The sequence below is a fragment of the Terrapene carolina genome, unplaced genomic scaffold, assembly GCF_002925995.2.
Source record: "Terrapene carolina triunguis isolate 2854851 unplaced genomic scaffold, T_m_triunguis-2.0 Scaffold998, whole genome shotgun sequence".
Taxonomy (NCBI): Eukaryota; Metazoa; Chordata; order Testudines; family Emydidae; genus Terrapene; species Terrapene triunguis.
The window spans coordinates 3790628-3813964 of NW_020665349.1; the positions used below are offsets into that span (position 1 = coordinate 3790628).

Below are 23337 nucleotides of genomic sequence, written 5' to 3' on the forward strand. Positions count from 1 at the left end.
TGCGGAGACGGGGAGCCAGTGGCACCCCCAGGCATTGGCACAGAGTGCTGGCTGAGGCTGTTGTATTTCTTAAGCTATTTCAGCTGGCATCAGACACTGACTGTGGGGTCAGTGGTACCGGAGATTTCAGCGCTAGTGTGCGATAATGCTGTGAATATCCCTGACCTCAGATGGGCTGTGAGTGACCCTGGGGTCATGTCAGTGGAAGCATCTTGGCCTGGATTGGTCTGTGGGCTTTATATTTAATTGGTGCTGCTCTGTGCACCACCACCATCTCCTCACTCTGCTTCCCCACTTCAGCTGTTGGCTTTGACCAACTTAAGAGCGTCAGAAAATGCAGACTAGGGCTGCTGCCCAGGTCCTAGACTGTTCCCTGCTCAGCCTTGTGTTTGGTGACCCGTTCTGAACACCCATGTTCAAGAAAGATGAAGGGCCTGTCTTACGAGAGGAGGCTGAAGGAGCTTGGCTTATGTAGCTCAGCAAAACTAAGGCCGAGGGGGATCCAATTGCCCTCTGTAAATACATCAGGGAGGGAAAACTCCAGGGTGGGGCGAGAGCTGTGTCACACAATCGCAAAGGGGGATAAATTGGCTTTGAGTAAATTTAGGCTGGAAATGAGAAGAAGGTTCCTAACCGACAGAGGAGGGAGGTTCTGGAACCTAGATTTAAAATGAAGCTTGGTAAGTTTATCCAGGGGAAGGTGGAACTGGGTTGCCCGTGATAGCACTAGACTGGATTCTGTGACCTTGGAGGTCCCCGCCAGTCCTGTGTTCCTATGGTGAGAGCGCAGAGTGGTGGCTTCCCATGCTGCGTGTGCTGGGCAGGGCTGCTGGGGGCGAAGAGGGACGTGGCGGGCACCCAGGCAGGGCTGATGGACAGGGTTTCGGATGTTGCTTTTGGGTGTGTTCCCCAGATGCAGATTACACCGAGATCAGGAACGAGTTTGTGGCTGCCCGGCCTCACCTCCCCGTCATGTTCATCGCCACCCCCAGAGACAAGCGGAGCTCAGTGTGGACCAAAGAGCGTCCTTCTGCGCAGGTGAGCCAGGCATCATCCTGCCCAGCCATTCCTGCTACGCTGGGGTGCCTGCCTGCAACCAGTCAAGGGTAACTTCTGCTCTCCCTGCACTGGAGTGCTCCGATTCCCATCCCCCTTCTCTGTCAAGGTTATTCCAGATGCGCTTCTTTGCTGGGCTTGCTGCAGAGCTGCCACTACCCAGGGGGCAGATATTGTGCAGGCTCTGTTTACCCCCTGCACCTGAGCAATGCCCCCAGCCCCTGTGCCCTTGTCCCTCCCTTCCTCATGCCCCTCACTGTAGCACTGTTGTCCGGCTGAGGACAGTGTCTTCCCTGCCCCCATTGGAGCCGGGTACCTGCCCCTGCAGCTAGCGAGGTGTCCCTATCGCAGTGCGGGGGCTGTGTGATGTCTGGGGTCCTCCTTGGTTCTACCCTCCAACTCTCTGCCCCTCCTCAGATCCTGCAGCGCCTTCTTGTGCTGGCGCTGGAATCGCTTCGGACGTTGGAGGAGCAGCTCAAGGACCCGCTTGGGAGCCAGGATGTGAAGGTAATTCCTTAGCGCGCCTGAGCCTTACCCCTGCCCTGGAGGGGCTGCGCAGGGGTCAGCGGCCGCTAGCTGTTTCTGCAGCTGGAGTTATTGCCCAGATCCTTTCCCTATGCCAGCAGTCTCAAATGTCATTGCACCGTGACTCCCTGCTGACAACTAAAATTACTACTCGACCCCAGAGTGGCGGGGGGACGGGACCAAAGCCTGAGCCCACCCGAGCCCTGCCACCCCAGGCAGAGGGGCCTGTAACCTGAGCCCCGCTGCCCAGGGCTGAAGCCGAAGCCTGAGTCTCGCTGCCCAGGGATTTAGCCCTTGGGCTTCAGCTTTGACCCTGGGCGGTGGAGCTCGGGCTTCGGCTTTGGCCCCAGCAAGTCTAACACCAGCCGTGGCGACTCCATTAAAACGGGGTCGCGATCCACAGTTTGAGAACCCCCGCTCTGTGCTTTATAAGAATGGTCATGCTGGGTCAGATCAATGTCCATCTAGCCCAGGATCCTGTCTTCTCACAGTGGCCAGTGCCAGATGCTGTCTGGGAATGAACAGAACAGGGCAATTTATCGAGTGAGCCATCCCCTGTCATCCCAGCTTCTGGCAGTCAGCGGTTTAGGGAAACTCAGAGCCTGGGGTTGCACCCCGACCATCTTGGCTAATAGCCCTTAATGGACCTATCCTCCATGAACACCTCTAGCAACGAGTTCCACAGGTTGACTGTGCTTTTTGTGTGAAGGAGTACTTCTGTTAGTTTTAAACTTGTTTCCTGTTCATTTCATCGGGTGACGTGATGGTTTGTGGGCAGGAGGGAGGAAAACCCCTAAAAAAGTTGTCAACGTTTAGCCAAAAAATTGGAAAAAGTCCATTTTTGTATGAAAATCTGTCTCGGTTGAAAAATGTCCGCCTGCTGTTAAACCCAAGACAAGGGTAGATATTGTTGAGAGAAGAGAGAGCCAAGTCTGATCCCTGTGGGGCTCTGTAGAGTTTCCCCGTAGAGGTGCTGGGCCTCTCTTCAGTGCAATCAATGCCAAATGGTAGCCTCTTAGCTCACTCTCCCGGCCTTCCTCCTCCTCATTATGCTGCAGTCTGAGTTACTTAGCATCATGGAGCGGGGTCTGTATTTTGAAAACTAAGTGCTGTGGAAGTGGCCGTTCTCCAAAGAGCCCAGAAGAGGGTGCGCTTGCTTCAGGCGGCTGATCCTCTTCCGAGACAAGCATTTGGTAAAGTGAGGATGATGACATGTACCGTACGGCTGTTCTGTAAATGAAAAACTCTTCACGTTAGGCCAGAGCCATGTGGGGTCAGTAATGATCTTCCGTAGCTGTTCCCTGCTGTGTTTGAGGTGCTTAATATTGCTCAGAGGAGTCTGAAGCGCCTCAGGTGAGGATTAAGCCACCAGCATTCCTGTGTGGTAGGCAGGGGATGTACGGAATTGCTTCCTCCACCATTGAAATAAAACCACCTCTGGGGTGCGTCGTTCGAGCACAGCAGCGTTACGCCGCTGTTCAGAACGGGAAGGGAAGGATGGTGCATCTAACTGAAAGGGCAGGTGGAATTCTGGGGGGCAGAATGTAATGACTGGAGTGACAATGTGGTCTGGACTTTGGGGCTCATGCCCTGACTCTTGCAAAAGGATCTCAGGTTTAACCTGTCAGCAGAAAAATAGCACCCCCTAAAACCAGGCTTGGGCATTTGTCTGGGAATGACTCGGCAAGAGGAGCACCCCTCACCCAATGGCCAGTGTCGCTTCCTGCAGAAATCAAATGTTCCTAAACATAGGCTAACCATATTTCCCAAAGGGAAAATGGGACACTGCGTGGGGTTACCCTGAGCCTCCCCTCCCCTGCGTGGCTCCGAGTCCTCCTCTCCCCCACCCCCGCAGAGGGCTGGCCTGAGCCACTCGCCTGAGTCCCCCTTCCCCTCCCCCACGTGGGTCCGAGCCTGCTCCGCCCCTCCCTGCACGAGGCTGGTGTTGCAGCTCGCCCGAGCCCTCCCTGCCCCCCGCATGAGACTGGAGCTGGCATTGCTGCTCACTCGAGCCCTGCCCACCCCCCACCTGAGCCCTGCCTCTGCGCGGAGCTGGCATCACCATCACCACCCCCTCCCATGTTCCTCCGCACCCCACTTCTTTGACAAAAGTGGGCATTTGTCCCCTTTACTCTTGGCAAAAGCAAACGGGACAAGTGCCTACTTTTGTCAAAAAAGTCAGGACGGCCGGGGCAGGGCTTAAAATAGGGACTGTCCCGGCCAAAACGGGACGCATGGTTACCCTACCTAAACAGGTACCTGTCTCGCTTAGCCTGTAAGGCTGGAGTACAACGCACCATGCTATAGGTACAGATTGAGATCAGTACAGCGGAGTGCAGCAAGAGAAGTCCAAGGGAGATCTGAGCGTTGGGTTGTACCCACGTGCGTGTGGGAAGCGGCGAGACTGTGCCCTAAGCTCGGCCCACAGTCCTGAACTCCTCCTACAAGCCCAGAGGAGCTGTCTGTTTCTGCTAAAACGATCAGCAGCAAAATTAGTTAACAGTGATATTAAAGTCTTGTCTACACTAAGAAATTGAACAGTTGCTGAGAACAGATTAGAGCTAGATGATAGTAATAGCCAGTCACACTTTCTCTCTCCTGAAGATCTGTTCTGAGTCTCCTTTTTTCTGTTTTTATGCTGCCACCGTCCATAGTTCCTGGTCTCCTCAAATATCACCGTCCGTGGTGCAGTACGTTTGTTTGCTCGTTCTCTGAGGGTGCACGTCACTGATTGGCTCAGATCCTATCTACTCACCGTTAAGAGCTATGGCCCCAATCCTGCTGGTTTCCCTGTGTGGCGAGATCCCTGTTGATGTCAGTGGGGTCTGTGCAGGCACATGGGTCCACCCATCTGGAATGTCCTGGCGAATAGGAGCTATTTTTTTATAAGGACTCCCTGCTTGTGTTAGCGACGTCATTTTGTTCCTTGGCATAGATCGAAAATGTGGTTCAGTGTCTTCACCAACTTGAATTGTTAATTCCATTCTCTTCATCGTTTAGCCACACTTATTTTCTCCCCAGCACCTCTTTCCGCTGAGGTACGTCTAAACCCTCTGGTTTATTCCACATCATAGCCTGCTTGGATTAGCATTAAACACATGATGTTCCCTTGGCTGCCCTTCTCTTTACCCTGCAGTCCTTTACTGACGCTGGGAGTTCTCGTTTGGTTCCCTCGCCCTACTTTCCATTTCCAGAGCAGGTCTGTTTTTAAACCTCCCGTCTCGGAGCAGCCCACTTGTGGGGAAGCCCCATTAGTTGCTGCTTATTCCTTGAATTCTTGTTTTCAAAGGAAGTTTAATTTGTTGGTTGCCAGTGCTTTATCTAGAGCTTTACCCAGGAGAATTACCTGCATTTTGGATACTGTGGCATAAAGGGAGAACGTTAATTGAGCCTGCAAGTTGTTGTTGAAGAGGAAAATATTGGGCGTCTGATCCTGAGCAGCCTTTAATGACTTTTAACGAGACTGGTCACAGCACTAAGAATAGGCCCAGATTCTTTATTCTTGCAATGCTGGGTGTTGCAAGCCCCAAGTCTCATTTTCAAAATTGGCATCGTCACGGGGATTCAGTGGGACTTTGGTTTGTTGGTGTTGCAGCCCCGAGTGGAGCAATCCCTGAGGACCTCTGAAAACCTGAGCCTGTGCCTGTGAGCAGGATCTGGCCCCAAACATTTTCTGTTTTTTTTCCTCTTTAATGTTGCGTGCCTGCTGGAGCACAAGCTTCCAGGGCCTGGTGCTAGGAGGTGCGGAGCACCCCCCAGCTCTCATTGAAGCTAGCAGGACTTAAGAAGAAGACTGGCCTTGTGGTTAAGACAGGTAGATTGGCGTTCAGGAAATCTGGGTTCAATTTCCAGCTCTGCCACAGACCTCCTGGGTGGCCTTGGGCCCAGCTTTGTAAAGTTATTTAGGCGTCGTTAAAATCAGCATCGCGTTAAGTGCCGCAACGCCTGAACAGCTTTAAAAACCTGGGCCGTAATCTCTAGCTGGGCTCAGTAACATGGGCACGGCAGCGCTTTCTTTCTCCAGCACTTCGCCTGTCCCGTCACTTTGCATTGTCAGCTTTTCAGCGCAGGGAGTGTCTGTCTGCTACTGTGTGTTAGCTTGATCAGAGATGGAACCTCTGCGCACTCCTGCAGTCCAAACAAGGAGTCATTAATGGCCCTAAACACCTTGTAGGGTTGGGCGCTACAGGTTTATTTTGGCAAAACACTCGCAGACTTGCCTTGGTAGAGCATAGGCACCAAGCTTTTTAAATATGAAAGCAAAAATAAATGATTCTTCTGTGGCTGAGGATGCCCGTGGTGGTCAGGGACTTCGGCCCAGAGTCTGTGAACTGAGCCTCACGGGGAGGCAAAAAGCTTTACATAGACGCAGGTGTCTGCATGGATCTGATTGCAGGATTGGGGCTTAATTTTACGTAAGAATAACAAATGTCTCTTGTTTTTCTAGATTGCGTTATTGTAGCCACCATGTGAGGTCCTCTTCCTGAGTCCAAGTTGATCTTGGATTTTAATAAGCTGTGGTAAAGCTTTAATTAAAATGTTTATTTTTTGAACCAGGTCAGGGACAACGTGCAGTTCCAAGGATTCTCTCTCAAACAGTGGCTTTTGTTCAATCCTGCCTGCTCCTCTTACTCATCTAAATGGCAGCGTGGGAGCTGGCAGCCAACTTCTGCAGAGACTAGGAAACCAAGAGGGGCGAGGGAAAGAGACTTTAAGTGCAAAAGAATAACGTTAATGACAGCAGAATGGAGATGTAAAGCATAGGAATTGGTTCCTGTGACAACTGCAGCTCCAGCAGCCTGGAGCATGTGTGTTGTTTTCTTATTGTCTGTGCTCTCAAGTTGTTCATAAGTGTATCCCAGTTATTTCTGACTTCACTGCTCGGAAGGACTGCCAGTTTTGTGTGCACGCGCAGGGGGGCATCTGTGATCCCATAGACTTTTTGTATGGGGTTATGTTAACTTGTGGCATCAATGTCTGTGAATTTCCGACTCTTATACGTTTCCTACCTCAGTCCCTGGTGTTTTGTGGAAACTGCATTTTTCAAGGGGTCTGCTAATTTGGGGCATTTTCATTTTGGGTGCCCAACTTGAGATGTACAAGGCCAGGTATTTCCGAGGTTCTGAGCACCGATGGCTCTTGTTGAAGGTGTAGTGCTCAGAATCTCTGAAATTGGGCCTCTGGAGATGCCCAAACTTAGAGGCTGCTTTTAAAATGTTGGGTTTTTTTAGGTTTACACTTAACTTCCTTGTCGGTTTGGGCGGGGGGGAGGGAGTGTAGGAAAAAAAATGGCTGAAGGTGCTGAGACACTTACTGGACTGCTCACTGCCAGGTCGGAGCCAGCCTTTGCGGGATCACCGAAGGGCCTTCTGCGTGAGGGCTGTCCGTCTCCCTCCCACGGTTTGTCTTTGTGCTCCCCATCTACTTTCATGTTAGAGCTGGTGGGGAGTGAGAATTAAAAGGGAATAAAAACCAATCTTTTTTTTTTTTAACACTGGGGAATTTGTAATCCCCTTTGCCCACGAGAAATGGCTCGAGTAGGCTTGTTGACATTTTTGCATCCACACACACACACGAGATTTTCCGTGGGGCAGAAGCCAAGCCTGGAACGCTCCACCCTGAGCAGTGGAAACTTCAGAAAGTCATGAGTGACTCGCACTGATGTTTATGTGGGAAGGCTCGGGCAGCTGGGACTCCAGCTGTCACTAGTGCTCCACCTGTAATCCCCTTGTGCACACACCCCTTATTCCCCCCTCCCCCCAACGGCTGGTTGTGTTACTCCATCGGCCCGTGTTGCTGCAAAGGCAGGTGGAGGTGTTCCATGGAGCCAGCCCTTGGCAGGGCTCCCGGCAGCTTGGGCGCGGCCTTGCATTCCACTGGGTCAGGGATTGACAGCTGCTGTTGGGTATTTGTGCGGCGTTCTTCCCTGGTTAGCCTGGGCCCCTCTCACGGGGGCGTTTGGTTCTTCGTGTGTCTTGACGTCGCTCCCTGTCGAGCTTGGTGGAAAGCTGCCTAGAATAACTCTCAGGAGCCCCCTTTGTTGGCTGCTGTTCTGTTTCCATGAGGAGGTGGCCTCTGGCCTGGGCTGGCTTTTATATTAAATTACTCAGCTGGAAAGAAAAGGCATCGTGGGAAAGGAGGCGGGCATGGGCAGCGCCCGTGAAGCTTGCCTTGTCTTTCCAGGGTAGGACTCTGGCGCTGCCGAGAGCAGCGTGCCGGGTAGGGATGTGTGGATCCTGAGCTCCTCAGGCCTGGCTCTTTCTAAACTCGTAAGTCTGTGTCTGTAAGTGGTGTGGTTTCCAGAATGGCTGCCCAAGGGACGCACCCAGCTCTGACATGCTGGGCTATATCGGCATGGTCCTAGGGCCCTACCAAGAGGGACTCCAGCTGAGATAAAGCACCAGCCATTGCCTTGCCCCCTCTCCGCTTCCTCATCCGCTTTTCTCTCATGTAACCCCTCTTCCCCCTTGCCTCCTTCCTCTGCGTAGGCTCCCTGCCATCCTGACTCTCTTTGGCGGCTGCTGGCTCCATGCCAGATCTGCTCCGGCCCCTGCTTCTGAGGCTGGTTCCCTGAGTGAGGCTTGTGATGACAGGAGTCAGGACAAGCCCCACACGTGGGCTAGCGAGGAGGCAGGGCAAACCGTTTGCATTAAGCCCATAGGAGTGGTTGGAAGTGGGGATAAGGCTAGAGAGAGGGGGAGGCTGTGCTGCCGTCACCACAGAGATGTCATCACCGTGTCTTATTCAGCAACTGTTAAGTGATACTTTTTGCATGTCACCCGTTCACTCCGGGCACTGGGGAGATGTTCGTGACACCAGTTCTGTCGCTTCCTTTCTGTGTGACGCTGAGCAAGTCACTTCCCCTCTGTGTGACGCTGTTTCCCCTCCTGCTCTTTGCCTGTCTTGCCTACGTAGATTGTAATGAATAATAACAGAGCAACGTGCAAACAGGAATGAGGTTTTGTTACAGGTGGTTAAACAGAGGCACAGAAAAATGCACTCACTCGCCCAGTGGGTCATTGGCAGATCTGGACCCTTCAATTCTCGGCTCTAACCAATGGGCCATATCGACCTGTGAAGGTCAACAGGCAGGAACTACAAAGACTTGAGAGCAGAGAAGTTTTTCATAGTAGCTAGAGAAAAAACAAATTCCCGACCCCACAAATCTGTCATGATACAGCTGCGCTGACCTGGTTTATATTCTTGGGTGGGTTGGCAGTGCCTAGCAAATCAAACTGGGATATGAAATCCAGACTTCCAGAGGTGCTGGGAAGTGTATTATTTTTAAAATAAAGAAATTGAGCAGCTGCCATTAGAACAGAGCTAACAGCAACTCTGAAAGTCTGTGTCTTTCCCAGACTCTGCAATGCTGGGACCTCCATTCATTTCCCAGCAGTTTCAGTGTGACGAATGATCAATAAAATATTAACGTCCATGGCGGGAAATGCCTGCACCGTTCATGGGTACAGAGAGTAGGAATGGGGGCATATATTTTGAAACCCCCCGTCTTGCTTAACAGGCCTCAGCCAGATTAAAAATCTACAACTGAGATTTTCAAAAGTAATTTAGGGACTGTAGAGAAACTCACCATAAATATCAGTTAAAGAAATGTGTCTGAAGCCCTGAGACGGCTTTGAAAATCTCAATCTATGTATTTTGGGGCCAGTTGGACGTGGCAGCTTCCTTCTAATATATAGTCTAATATATAGTCTTATTTAGTCAGTCTTTATCTAGCTGCCAGTTCAGCTTTCTTTTCACTATAGCAGTGACATGGAAATTCTTTCTGATTCTGGGAATAAGTATATCCGTGGTACAAAGACTTGAGCAAAATGACCCCCATTAAGCAATGTTTGCGGCTTAGCAAAGCCAAGCACCAGATGACTGGGGATATCTGGAAGGTGCTATAAAAGAAGTTGCAAATAAACATGTTGAGAAGAAGTTACTAGCTAATAAAAAAAAACATGAATAACAGATTTAAATTATTGCTGTGATGGTCGAAAGAGGGAAAGTAAAAGCACAAGGATCGACAACAGAAAAAGAATACCGAAGATTTAATACAGTGATAAAAGATAAATGCAGATTAGCAAAGTTTGAATGACTGAATGAGAAATGCAAAGAAATTGAACAATTGGATGAAGATAAAGTAAGATGCGTCAGAAGATAAGAGCCTTTAATTACAGAAGGAAGGTGATAATATCCTTAAGGACATAAATGGACAATGTTTGACAGACCCTAAAGATAAGAACGATAGATGGTGAGAATATATCAAGGAATTATATGGTGGCGATAGGCCTGAAAAACCTCAAGTAGAAATCAACCAAGTCCACCAGTAATGGATAAAGAAATCATGGAAGCAGTAAAAAGACTTCAGAATGGAAAAACGCTAGGATGTGATGGAATATTGGCTGAATTATTAAAAACCATAGGCAATGAAGGCTTGAAAGCCCTGCCAGAGGTTATGAAAGATGTTTGAGATGGGGGAAACTGCCAGAAGATTTTACAACCTCATTGTGTATCCACATCCCCAAAAAGAACAATGCTATGGACTATAAAGACTACAGAACAATCAGCATGGTATCACAGGCCTCTAAAATACTCCTGTGAATTGTTCAAGACTGAATACAAAGAAAGAGTGATTAAGTCAGTGAACAACAATACAGCTTCTAACATAGAAAGGACATGATAAACACCATTATGAACTTGAAGCTCGTATTAGAAAGATCAGCTGAAATGGTGAAACCAGTATACTTGTGTTCCATTGAGTTCCAAAAAACATTTGACAGAATCTGCCACTACAAATAGCTCAGTATATTAACAGCTGCAGGGATTGATGGCAATGAATGCTGAGTAATAAAACAGTGATACTGGAGTCAGAAGGTGTTTGTAATGGGAGATGGAAATGGAGATTGAGAGAAGGCTGTATAATGTCACCAACTTTATTCAACATTTATAGCGAGTGTTTTATGAAATTAATTGAGAAACAGGAAAGGGTATGAAGATGAATGGAAGATGGGTTGTTAACATTTGCTATGCAGATTGACACAGTGCTGTTGGGGATTCAGAATGTCTGATGAAGTTAGTGGAGCTGATAAATGAATATAGCAGGGGAGTATAGTCTAGATCAGGGGTTCTCAATCTTTTTTTCTTTCTGAGGCCCTCTCCAACATGCTATAAAAACTCCATGGCCCACCTGTGTCACAGTAACTGGTTTTCTGCATGTAAAAGCCAGGGCTGGCGTTAGGGGGTAGCAAGCAGGGCAATTGCCTGGGGCCTCATGCCACAGTGGCCCCCGCAGACCTATATTGTTCAGGCTTTGGCTTCAGCCTCGGATGGCAGATCTCAGGGCCCGGGCGTCAGCCCCATGCTGCAGGGCTTCGGCTTTCTGCCCTGGGCCCCAGCGATCTAATGCTGGCCCTGCTTGGTGGCCCCCCTGAAACCTGCTCACGCCCCCCCAGGGGGCCTTGGACCCATGGTTGAGAACCACTGGTCTAGAGTTGAGTGTGGACAACATAAGAACGGCCATACTGGGTCAGACCAAAGGTCCATCTAGCTCAGTATCCTGTCTTCTGATAGTGGCCAATGCCAGGTGCCCCAGAGGGAATGAATAAAACAGGTTATCATCAAGTGATCCATCCCCTGTCGCCCATTCCCAGCTTCTGTCAAACAGAGGCTAGGGACACCATCCCTGCCCATCCCGGCTAATATCCATTGATGGACCTAACCTCCATGAATTTATCTAGTTCTTTTTTGAACCCTGTTATAGTCTTGGCCTTCACAACATCCTCTGGCAAGGAGTTCCACAGATTGATTGTGCATTGTGTGAAGAAATACTTCCTTTTGTTTCTTTAAAACCTGCTGCCTATTAATTTCATTGGGTGACCCTTAGTTCTTGTGTTATGAGAAGGAGTAAATAACATTTCCTCATTTACTTTCTCTACACCAGTCATGATTTTATAGACCTCTATCATATCCCCTCTTAGTCGTCTTTCTTCCAAAATGAAAATTCCCAGTCTTCTTAATCTCTCCTCATATGGCAGACGCGCCATACCCCGAATAATTTTTGTTGCCCTTTTCTGAACCTTTTCCAATTCCAATATATCTTTTTTGAGATGGGGTGACCACATTTGCACGCAGTATTCAAGATGTGGGCGCACCATGGATTTATATAGAGGCAATATGATATTTTCTGTCTTATTATCTATCCCTTTCTTAATGATTCCCAACATTTTGTTAGCTTTTTTGACTGCCACTGCGCATTGAGTGGATGTTTTCAGAGAGCTATCCACAACGACTCCAAGATCTTTCTTGAGTGATAACTGCTAATGTAGACCGCATCATTTTATATGTGTAGTTGGGATTATGTTTTCCAATGTGCATTACTTTGCACTTATCAACATTGAATTTCATCTGCTATTTTGTTGCCCAGTCACCCAGTTTTGTGAGATCCTTTTGTAGCGCTTTGCAGTCTGCCTGGGACTTAACTATCTTGAGTAGTTTTGTATCATCTGCAAATTTTGCCACCTCACTGTTTATCCATTGTTCCAGATCATTGATGAATATGTTGAATAGGACTGGGCCCAGTACAGACCCCTGGGGGACACCACTATTTACCTCTCTCCATTCTGAAAACTGACCATTTATTCCTACCCTTTGTTTCCTATCTTTTAACCAGTTACCAATCCATGACCTTTCCTCTTATCCCATGACAGCTTACTTTGCTTAATAGCGTTTGAGAGGGACCTTGTTGAAGGCATTCTGAAAATCTAAACACACTATATCCACTGGATCCCCCTTGTCCACATGCTTATTGACCCCCTCAAAGAATTCTAGATAAGACATAAACTATGGTGATATGCAAGGATCCTGGGAAAACATGCAATGGGTTCCAGTGAATGACACAGCCGTTCAGCAAGTGAGAAACTATTACTACTTAGGAACCATTATTACAGAAGATGGAAGATTGGCTACTGAAGTTAGCACAAGCATAGCAAGAGAGAGACATCCTGGAAGAATAAACGTCTGATGAGAAGAGACATAAATCTGAAGACTAAAGTCTGACTCTTAAACTTACTTTTGGTCTGTGTTAAATTATGATTGTGAAACATAGACATTCAAACAATCCAGAATAAAGAAGATACAATCCTTTGACTTATGGTGTTATAGAAAAATTCTAAAAATATCATGGATAGACTGCACAACCAGTGAAAAAGTATTGGAGATGGTTGGAAATCAGGAAACACTAGTTAGAGATCTTATGGAAAAAGAGATTTGATTTGCAGGGCACATTTTTAAGAGCTTCAGTGGGTGATGCATATTTATGGGCACTGGAAGGAAAGTTAATGGCAGAGGAACATGAGGCAGAGAAAGAGAAGATCGTTGATGGATGATGTGGTCTTCTGGGTGGATCAAAAGGACTATTCATCCACAAAGAGATTAGCAGAACAGGCTACTATAGTTGCAAACTTCCAGTAATGGAGAAGCCAAGCAACAGGAGCGGGGCAGCCGTACCAAAAGGCAGAGCCAGAGTGCGGCTAATCCCTTTCATCAGGCTAATGGCTTGTCTGCCCACCAGAGTTGAAGCTGTTTCAACTAAAGGTGTGATGTTGTATGATGTTAAACCGGTGCAACTTTGTGTATAGACTGGCCTAAATTAGCTTCCTTTACTTTGGACAGTGGCTTGGAGGGGTCTGGCAGTACCCGAAAATTAGCTCTATGTGGTTGATATGACTCTCAGACCAAACCTTCAGCTGCATGTTCGAGGACAGAGCAGAGAGGTAACAGAAGCTGTGGTTAGTGGTGGGACTGAGTTCCCTGTGGCTGGGCGTTAACATCACAGTGCCCCAGCCAGAGGGCTTGGCATTAGTTGATTCCTTTATTGGCAGTTTCAACAGGGAAGTTGAGGATCTAATGGGCTATGAAAATGGAACTCGCCTCTCTGTCTTAGGGGTGGTCCCTCCAGACCTAAGTCACCTTAGCAGGGCAGCACGGGCGACGCTTGCTCGTCTACCCTCGGAGCTGTAACGTTCTCTGGGGAGATCAGAGGACATGGTTTCCAGGGCCGTGGGGGAAAAATGCCTTGTAAAATGCAGCTGCGAGCTGCACCCTCCTCAGTTGAATCAGAAGGGATGGAATGCGGAGCAGGGAGTGGCTGCCGTAACCAGGCCATGCTGCGCCCTGACCTTTCTCATGTTTTTGAGACACTTGGGGCTGCGGTTCAGACTGGTCCGTGGGGTTGAGCCCCCCCCCCCCCCCCCCCCGTCTATGCCCCAGAACTCTGCCAGGGCAGCGGGTTCCCTGCTTTTCTCCATTAGCATCCTAGCTGTTCAGGCTCCTTTGGGAGGCAGCACTGAACAACATCTCCCGCCCATCCAATCTCTTCTCCTGCAGAAGCCAAAACTTCCCAGGGCCCTGTTCTCTAGACAGGACCACCCGCCAAGCTCTTTCTCTCTTACCTTCCTTCTCCCTAAGGGCAGAGCAGGCCAAATGGAGCAAGCCAAAGGCCCGCAGGCCCTCCACCTGCAAAGGGACCTTGGCAGATGCTCTGCGGCAGCTTCTCGCGGGGGGGGAGGCTCCGTCTGAATAACTTTTGCCTGGCCCTGCAGGCTAGGCCACGGAGCTGCTAAGAATTCCGGGCTGTCCGATTGTTACCCTCCACAAAGCCTGGCTGCTGACCAGCCTCCACGCCTTCCTGGGCGGTGTTCCCCAACCCGTGTGTTTCTATGCTGATGGGGCAGTGGTTGGCGACATCATTTATTCCACAGATGAGCTGCTTTTTCCATTTTAACGCAGCGGCGGCCAAATCCCCACATCTCCTCTCTGTCCAAATATTTATCTGTCCGGCATCGCTCCGCTCTGTTAATAATAAACCCGTCCCCTCCTCCGCCTGTGCGTGGTTGAAGACTCAGCTGTCCTCTGAGGGACTGGCTGCAGCACTGGGGCGGTGGAAGGCTGGAGATCGAAATCCCCATGTCCCTGGCACAGGGGCTATGGGGTTCTGAGGGAGGGGGCCGTCTCATTGTGTTACATAGCCCTAGAGATGCCCTTCAGCTTAGTTCAGCTCCACATGCCCTCTGCAGGGAGCCTGTTAATGCTGGGAGTCCACGCCACTCTACATCTTCTTTGTCTCCCTAGCCAATGTCACCCTTGACCTCCGTGATCTTTAGGTGCCTCCTTACTGCACCCCGAGGGTCCCTGACATTGTCCCTCTCCCAATGAGTTTTCTGTTTCCTGGGCCTTACCCTCGTTTCACACACGAAGGAAGCCCCGTGGGTCCACCCGCCTCGTAGCCAGGATGAGAGAGCATATGCTTGGTCCCTAAGCAGGCTACTGTCAGATCTTCTGGCCAGGGCTGCCTGAGGGTCTGGGGCTCCCGTGCTCCTCTCCTCTGAGCTAGTGGTATTGCTGGTCAGCATTGCTCCCAGCTTCAGTGGGCCGGGGAGTGAGAAGCAGAGCCCAGTTGGCCCCTCCCCACCGCCTGGCCAGAACACAGTGGCTCGATCTCTCCGCAGGAGCCCAGATTGGCTTGGAAAGCAGCCGCCCTCTCCCCTGCCCCGATCGTCCGACGTGACCAGATTGCGACGGGCTCTTCTCAAACTGTGGGTGGGTGAGAGAGTTCAGACTGCACGACAGCAGCTGGGCAGTGCATTTTATTCCCTTCCTCGTGGCTGGCTTCAAGTGGCCTTGCAGCAGAGAGAAAATCCCAGGCTGATGAGAGGAGGGAGGCAACACGGAGCCTGGCTCCAGGAATCCTGGTTTTCAATTGTTTCCTGCTCCCTCTGTTTGAACTTGGCACAAACTTCTGGTTCCCTTTTCAGAGAGGAAGCTGCAGCACGCAGCCCACCAGAAATGAATGCATGTAGGATGCTGGGGTTTCTTCCCGGGCCTGCTGACGAATAATCTAACATCCTTTCCATTCCCTCTCCCTTTAATCTGTCATGACTCTCACAGACGTGCCCTGAGTAAGTAGTGCAGCGGCTGTCCTACACTGAGAGAGACAGACCCTGACTTAGCTTCCCGTGCTGTTTGAGACACGGGATTTAAATCCTGCCATCAGCGTATCCACATGTTGCTTGACTCTGCGGGAGGGTTTTCCTGACCCCTGTTGCACCCATTAGTGAGGGCTGCTCTGTCCCCCCCGTAGTGTGAATCTGATTCATCGTTTGCCGTGACATGCCCATAGTTACTATCTTGCATGCCACTGACCCGGGCGGTGTAACCATAATATGTTGCTCTTAGGATCTTCCGTTCTGAGGCTGTCAAAATGCTTTATGGGGTAGATACAATTAACTCTACTACCCAGATGGGGAAGCCAAGGCAAGAAGAGATTAAGGGTGCGTCTACACCCGCTGCTTGCCCATGCCGACTCGGGCTCATGGGGCTGTTTCATTGCAGAGTAGATTTCCGGGCTCGGGCTGGAGCCTGGGCTCCAGGACCCTGCGAGGTGGAAAGGTCCCAGAGCTCGGCTACACAGCAATGAAACAGCCGAGCCCCCGGGGCCCGAGTCGGCTGACACAGGCCGGCCGCGGGGTCTTCGCTGTGTAGACTTGTCTGTGGTCTCGTAGCAAGTCAGTGGCTGGGCTGCGAGTCGGGCCCAAAAGTCCTGACTCCTCCTTCCTGCTTCAGTCACTAGATCACACTCCCAGTCTCCTACTCTAACTAGGGATGTAAAATGTTCACCGGTTAACTGATAAGCCTCAGTTTTATTGGTAATGTATTCAGTTAATGTTTAAACTCGGCTGCAGGCCCTACGCCCAGGACTCCTGGCAGCCGGGACCCGGGGCACACATGGGGCTGGCAGGGGAGCCCCACGTAAAACATAGGCATGCTGCAACAGACCCCCCTCTCAACCGCACTCCTAGTTCCCCACCTCTGTTGTGAACTCCTTAATGGTTAAACGTTTAACCGATACAATTTGAATAGTTTAAGCGGTTACTTTTTTGTAAAGGCTATTTGCATCCCTAACTGGGTTGATTAAAAAGCCCTTTCAGCAAAGGTACTGAAACAGATGCTGGCCCGGAATGGGACATTGAAGAGTTAATGATGCCAGGAACTTGGTGGGGTATCGTTCCCTCCTCCAGGATACCTGGGCATGAGATCCAAGGCTCCTATACTCTATCTTGCATATTGCAAGCAGTGTTACCCCTGTCTCCCTCTCCTCCCCTTCTGCAGATGGTCTTCCGCCCACCGCTGGATTTCTATGACATCCTTATCCACCTGAATGCCAAGCAGCTCCCCCGGCACCTGGAGGGCGTGGACCGACCGGCGAAGTCGTTCAGCCGGGGAATGCTGAAGAGCGATGCTCCGGTCAAGACCCTCACTTTCCCAGTGGTGGGTTATGATCCAGTTCAGTGCTACCTCCAGGAGCTGAGGGTAAGCGTGGCTGTGGGCCTCAGGGGTGGGTATGCACGCATGCTCAGCTGCTCTGTGTGGGTATCTTGTGTGCAGATTGCTTTCACTGCAGGAATTGGATACTGAAACCTCTCCATCTCCTGCATATAGTGACTGCATCCCTATTCCACGGGAGTTGGGATGTCAGCCGGCGAAAGAATCGCTGTAGCAGAGGATAGCTCAGTGGTTTGAGCATTGGCCTGCTAAACCCAGGGTTGTGAGTTCAATCCTTGAGGGGGCCACTTAGGGATCTGGGGCAAAATCAGTACTTGGTCCTGCTAGTGAAGGCCGGGGTCTGGACTCGATGACCTTTCGGGGTCCCTTCCAGTTCTAGGAGATAGATAGATAGCACCTGGAGCCCTGCGTAGGGACCTCACAATCCCAGTGCAAATGATGGCCCTAACAGTGTCTTCGTGGTTCAGTTAATTTAATGTTTCTGGCCCCCTAACCTGGCTGTGGCGGGTGCTGGAGCAGTGGGATCACTGCAGAGAGCTCTCTGAGCGCCTGATAGAAAAGAGGAGTACAGGGTGCGGGGGGGATGAGTGGCTCACAGGACTGATCATGGGAGATGGCTGTGTCCACATCTAGGTGATGCTGCACATGATGGCTGTTGGGTAGCCTACGTGACATGCGTCTGGATGCCGCAGGTGTCTACAACGTGGAAACCACTGCAGCTGGCACTAATTGGCTCCGTAGTAGTCTCAGCAGGGAAGCTAAGGATTGAACCAGCCATGGGAACTGAAGCCCTTATTCGCTCATGGAGGATGGTCTCTCCAGGGTTAGTTTCAGGCACGTTAGCGAGGGGAAGCCTGCTCTGTGGATAAACAGAGCGTGTTTCACCAGTGCACGCTGGCAAAGCCCTTATCCCCTCACCTGTGTCAGCCACCCAGTGGGCACGTGGCAGCAGCCTTAGCAGTATTCAATCTGGGCAGCAGATGCTTTGCGGGCATGCAACCCTGTCTCATCAGCTGCTGTGCGAGACGCACTCTGGTTTGGGAAGGGCATGTGAATGGCTCCCAGCTTTGCACGGAAGATCATGGTGCAGAATGCGACTAGTAGCGTGACACCAGTCTCCTGGCAATGGAGACTGGCCCAGAGGCACAATAATGTTCATAGATCCATCCCTAGTACAAGACATGGTGATCCCAGCTGAGGGTGATTTTCCTCCTCAAAGAACAGACGGATGGGAAGATGGACCCCCTTCTTAAGGAGGGACTTCGAAGCCTCTTCTGCATATCCAGGGGGTAGACTCTTTGGGGAAATCCCTCTCCTGGTGTCTGGAAGTCAAGAGACTCATAGGTCCCCAAGATTTCGGAGCTGTGTCCGCAGTTCTCTCCAGTCGATGCCCGTCTCAGAGAAAGGGGAGCTCATTCAAAGAACAGATTCATACAACGGCACGGATGGAGAAGGAGCTTTGATGTAGTATTAACTGGCTTGAGCTCAGAGCAGTTAGCTATCCCTGAAAGCACTAGCCGCAGAGTTAAGCAACAGAGATGTTCTAACGATGTCCGAGCACAAGCTACAGTAGCTTTTGTCAGCAAACCAGGAGGCACCAGATCCACAGCCATGTTACGAGAAACCAACCTGCTATGTTCATGGGCAGAAAAGAACCCTCTGTCCCTTCTGAGCTCTCGGCATAAGAGGAGAGTTATACACCCGGGCAGAGTGGTTGAGCAGACAGAGGAGAGAGCCAGAGAAGTGGAGTCTTCACCCAGAGGTCTTCGACTCGATACTCAGAGCCCTCGGTCACCCATTTGCTTCCCAATTCAATGCAGAGATTCCCACTTTCTGCCCCAGGTGAAGGGTTCACTGACCTGTAGCCATGGATGCACCCTTTCCGTGGCTGGAAGGGCTGCTGCTGTCCGTCTTTCCACGATTTGCAGCGCTCCCCAATGCAGTTCAGAGGCTACAAAGCAGACAGCAGAGGTAATTCTGGTGGCCCTGCGTTGTACGTGGAGAGCCTGGGCTTCAGACTTGGTGCAGCAGGCAGAATACCCTTTGTTTCTCCCACGCTGATGGGATCTTCTATGATGAGGACCGATCCTCCACCCCGACCCATGGGAGGTGAATCTAGTTTCTTGGTATTTGTGAGGTTCCAGCTAAAACAAAAAAGGATATTTAGTGGCCCTAAGAAGCATGCTCTTAGCATCCAGAAAAAGCTCAACAAATAAGGCATAAGAAGGATTTGGTCCAGATTTGAGACTGAGTGTAAAGACTTGCAGATAGATCCTATCAAGGCTAAGGTGACATTCCTGCACCAAGGTCTCACATTGCTCTTTAAACCTCAAACATTAACATTTCAACTGGCTGCAACCTCCGTATCTTCCAGACAACAGGAAAACGCAGGATCATGTCCCACCCAGATTTTTTTAGAGCAGTGTCTCGTGTCAACCCTACTCCAGTTTGCAGGATTCCCCCTTGGTACCTAAACTTAGTGCTAAATGGCTTACTAAGAACCCTTTGAACCTCTGTGATAAATGTCCTTATTTCCTTAAAAGTGGTTTTCCTCTTAGCACTCAGCTCTCACTTCTGCAAGAAGAGTTTCAGAACTGGGAGTCTCATCAGTAGAATCACAGCGCTGCACCTTCCATCAGGACAAAGTTTTAAGAAGCAATGCAGCTTTCATGTCCAAGGTAAATTCAGTATTCCAGAGGGTCCTTCCCGTCTTTTTGTCCACATCCTACTGAAAACCTTTGGCATACCCTGGATGTTAGGAGAGAGTTGAAGATCTACATCAAAGATACAAAAGAGTTCAGAAAATCACTGACTCCTTTTTGTTTTAGTCCATCTGTTGGCGAAAGGTCATTGTTTTATTCCATTCATTCATGTCCAGGTGGATACAATGGTGCAAAACAGAAGTTTACAAGGCCAGAAACTCAGAGCTTCCCCAGTGGCTACCTCCTGGAATGAAAGATTTTGTGGACTCTCTTCGTAGCGTGCATAAGTTTACAAAGTATTACAAGCTTCTCCAAAGCAGTATTTGAGCAAAGGATTCTGCATGCTGTGGTTCCACAGATTAAGAGTCTATTTACTCAGCTGCATAGAGTTTTGTTATATCAAACCCTCCCTGACTGCAGACTGCTCCTGGACAGCCCACTGGAAGGGGTCTGTGGATCTTCTGTGTGCAGAAGAAAAAGAAAAACCTTTCTTCTGGTGGGTAGGTCCACAGACCCCGGACGGTGCGTCTTTTCCTGTAACGGTTTGCCGAGTGGCAGAACCAGAAGTCTCAGGGCAGGATGGGAGTGACCAGCCCTTTGAAGATCCTGGTAGGTTTGAGATGCTTCCACGCACTGAATTCTCTAAGGATTAACTAACAGTTATTGAATATAGTGAAATTTCTGAATTTCACTCCGAATGTTTCCTACTGCGAAACAACTTTTATTTCTGCCTTAAAGCAATGGTGGGCAAATATATATGCTCATACACTGTGAGAGGAGGAAAAAAATAGACTTCTGGGGATGAAGAAGGTTTTTGTCCTGGATATGATGGAATCTGTGGACTCTTCCCTCTAGAAGAAAGGAAATGTGTCTGTTCTGAATAAAGGCCTCTCTGACGGGTGAATCTGGCAAGTGGCTTTAGGAAATTCTCTGTTGTCACATTGCAAAACAAGTCCGTGACTCGTAGTATACAGGCAGATGTGTTGGTGGGTGCGTGTATGCATGTACACATACTCGCCCATATATAGTTCCAATATTTCTCCCACATTCTCTCTGAGGTTAACCTCAGCTAAGAGGATGTGTATTAGTCACTTGATGTACTCTTTATTCTCCACCGTTTGCAACACCCTCCTAGAAATTGCAGAACAATGCTCTGTCTCCCTACAGAGTCTGTGGAGCAATCTTCCAAAGAAAGGAGTGAAAATTCAGTCATGCAAGACCAAACAGTGCACCAGTAAACAATACTAGATGGAACAGCTCTCCCTTTGTCAGGGAGATGGCCCAATGGGGCTCTTCCATCTCTATCTTGTGTGATTCGCCGACTCATTTTGTTATGCTCATACAAAGTACACGAGATTTTTTTTTTAATAGGAGAGAAGGCAACATGCCGCATTTATTGAGAATACAGCAGTTAGCATATGCATTTTAGTTACATATACATGTACACACTATGCACACAGTCCCGCCAGTCAATGTTTATAGTTACCAGTCCAGAGGCTGCATTAATTTAGTGGCCAGCCAGATTGGTCGCAATGGGGAGCCGGACTTTGTCGGTCGCGATCCGATGCTTTTGGAGTTGTGGCAAGACGAACACAAAGCCCCATGGCAAAGCACCCTGTTTTTAACAGTCTTTTTGTGTGTGTGTGTGTGTGTGTGTGTGTGTGTGTGTGTGTGTGTTGAAGTCTATGGATTTTGCTGTTAGTTTATGACTGGTTACTTTTTAATTGGTGTTATTTTTTGATGTTACATTTTAAAGTACCTTTGAGAGGGCCATTTTGATTTGATTTAATTGTTTTGTTGTAGGAATGTGTTGCTCCCTAATCACAAGTCCAAGAAAACGGCAAACTGTTCCCTTGGTAACGAGGCGGGAGTAACCTTGTCCCTGGGTCTGTGTTTGGAAAACTTATTGGCAACAATGACATCATCTTTGCAGCTGGTGTCCACGCGCTCAAAAAATAAATTTGTAATTTCATGCTCATGTATACTGCCTGCCTTCTAAATAAGCAAAAATGTAACCACTCAAATAAGTTGTAAATAAAGTAAGGAAATAATAAAAACCCCAGAAAAAGTTTTCCTAAAAAGCTTTTTGCAGAAAGCTTATAAAGCTCTCTGGCTACCAACAAACCTGGCGTTCTGTTTCCTGCGTCGTCACCACAGCATTTTGTTTTTTGGGGTGCCAGCCTTTACCTTGGGGTTGTTAATTTGCCTTCCCTTAGTTATGGATGTGCGTTGATGGTTCTTTGGCGTTGATAAGTTTGTTAAATTACCTCCTCCCCCCCCCCCTTTTTTGGGACCATTTGGCTCCGACAACGGCCTTTACACTTTTTTTTTAGGCCCACACTTTTTATTTACACAAACAGGTTTTACAGAGACCTTCAAAGATATACAAACAGCAGTGTTTTATATTGAGCAAGAAAGGCATTAGAAATTAAACCTCACTAAATTTTGTGATTAAAATAGTTTACACTGTGGCTTGGGCCTTCAGCATTTCTTTAATTTAATTAACATAAACACAATTTAAAATTTTATTTTTTACTTACTAGATCTTAAAACAAAAAGAATGACTAGAGGGGCTAGTTTGTAATGCATATAGGAAACAAGGCCCCATTTTTTTATAATACAGCTTATTCTAAAACAAAAGGTGACCATAATCAGTCATAAGGACTGTTCTGGTCTGTCTCTGCCTTAATCAATACAGACACTGGCAGTCTGTCAGATGCGTTTCTACCAGTGCCCCAGAAGGTCATTTCTTTTTGCTTTTTAAAATGGACGGCTGGCAGGATGAACTTAAAACATCCATTAATACATTTGATATATACTATATTTAATACAAATGTAAAATCCTACCCCTACAATTTGGCAACCTTTTATTTAATGCAGCCTAAAGAACATGGCTGCTTTCCTTCTGTGGTTGGCACATGCAGAACAGTATGTTGGCAGGCCCACGCAAATCTCTGGGAACCCAGCCATTGGTTTTTAGTGTGTTGCACAAAAATGGTAGCTCTTCTGTTTGTCCTTTTTTCAAATTTCTTGGTGACTTTCAATCTCTATGGGCAAATTCCAATCCTGGTGTCACTTTCCTTCTGTAATGCCACTGGATGCTGAAACAATCCTCCGGCTGGCTGCCTAGACGTTGTCACTGGCTCTTCCCACTGACCCTGAGAAAAGAAGTTCCTGATGCGCTACTGAGCCTCAGAGTGCCAGTCAAGATAGCGATTACCCCAGCAGCGAGGCCTGCAGAGTGCAAATGGCCAGTGCTTTTAGGAAATATCTTAAGCAAATAGCTACAGTTTAATTTTCATTAGGATTTATAGGCAGGTTGTTAACGAGAGCACTTAGCGTGTTCAAAGGCCCAAACAAACCTTAATTAGTGTATTTATTATTTGTGCTGTAGTAGTGTGATGTGCTGGGCCCTTTCCAAAGACCGAGTGAGAGACCAGACCCTTCTCCAGCGACCTCCCGGTCTGAAGGCAGGCATGATGCAGTCAATGAGCGAGAGCAGCAGCAGGGAAGTAAGAGGCGGAGGGCGGGAATGAGGGTTAGAAAAACAAGGTCACGCGGTTTAAATCATCCTTCGTGCACTACATGCCTTTTCTCCAGAAAATCCGCCCCCTCCCTTCAGCAGTCCAGCCACCCCCGCCCCATTCCTGAGATCAGAAGCTCTCAGGTCATGGAAGACCAACATTTTTGGTTCCCTAAAATCCTTTAATGG

The 23337-nt window shown here is 48.9% G+C and overlaps 1 protein-coding gene across 1 annotated transcript in view; it reads left to right on the forward strand.

Annotated features, from left to right (window-relative positions):
• NOL6 (nucleolar protein 6) overlaps window positions 1-17586 on the forward strand; it is a 127823-nt gene extending 110237 nt beyond the window's left edge. The window contains exons 22-25 of the mRNA XM_029913867.1: window positions 914-1038; window positions 1474-1563; window positions 16750-16950; window positions 17557-17586. Coding sequence (XP_029769727.1) covers window positions 914-1038; window positions 1474-1563; window positions 16750-16950; window positions 17557-17586 — 446 coding nt within the window. The remainder of the gene's footprint in view (window positions 1-913; window positions 1039-1473; window positions 1564-16749; window positions 16951-17556) is intronic.
• Window positions 17587-23337: the final 5751 nt, after the last annotated feature.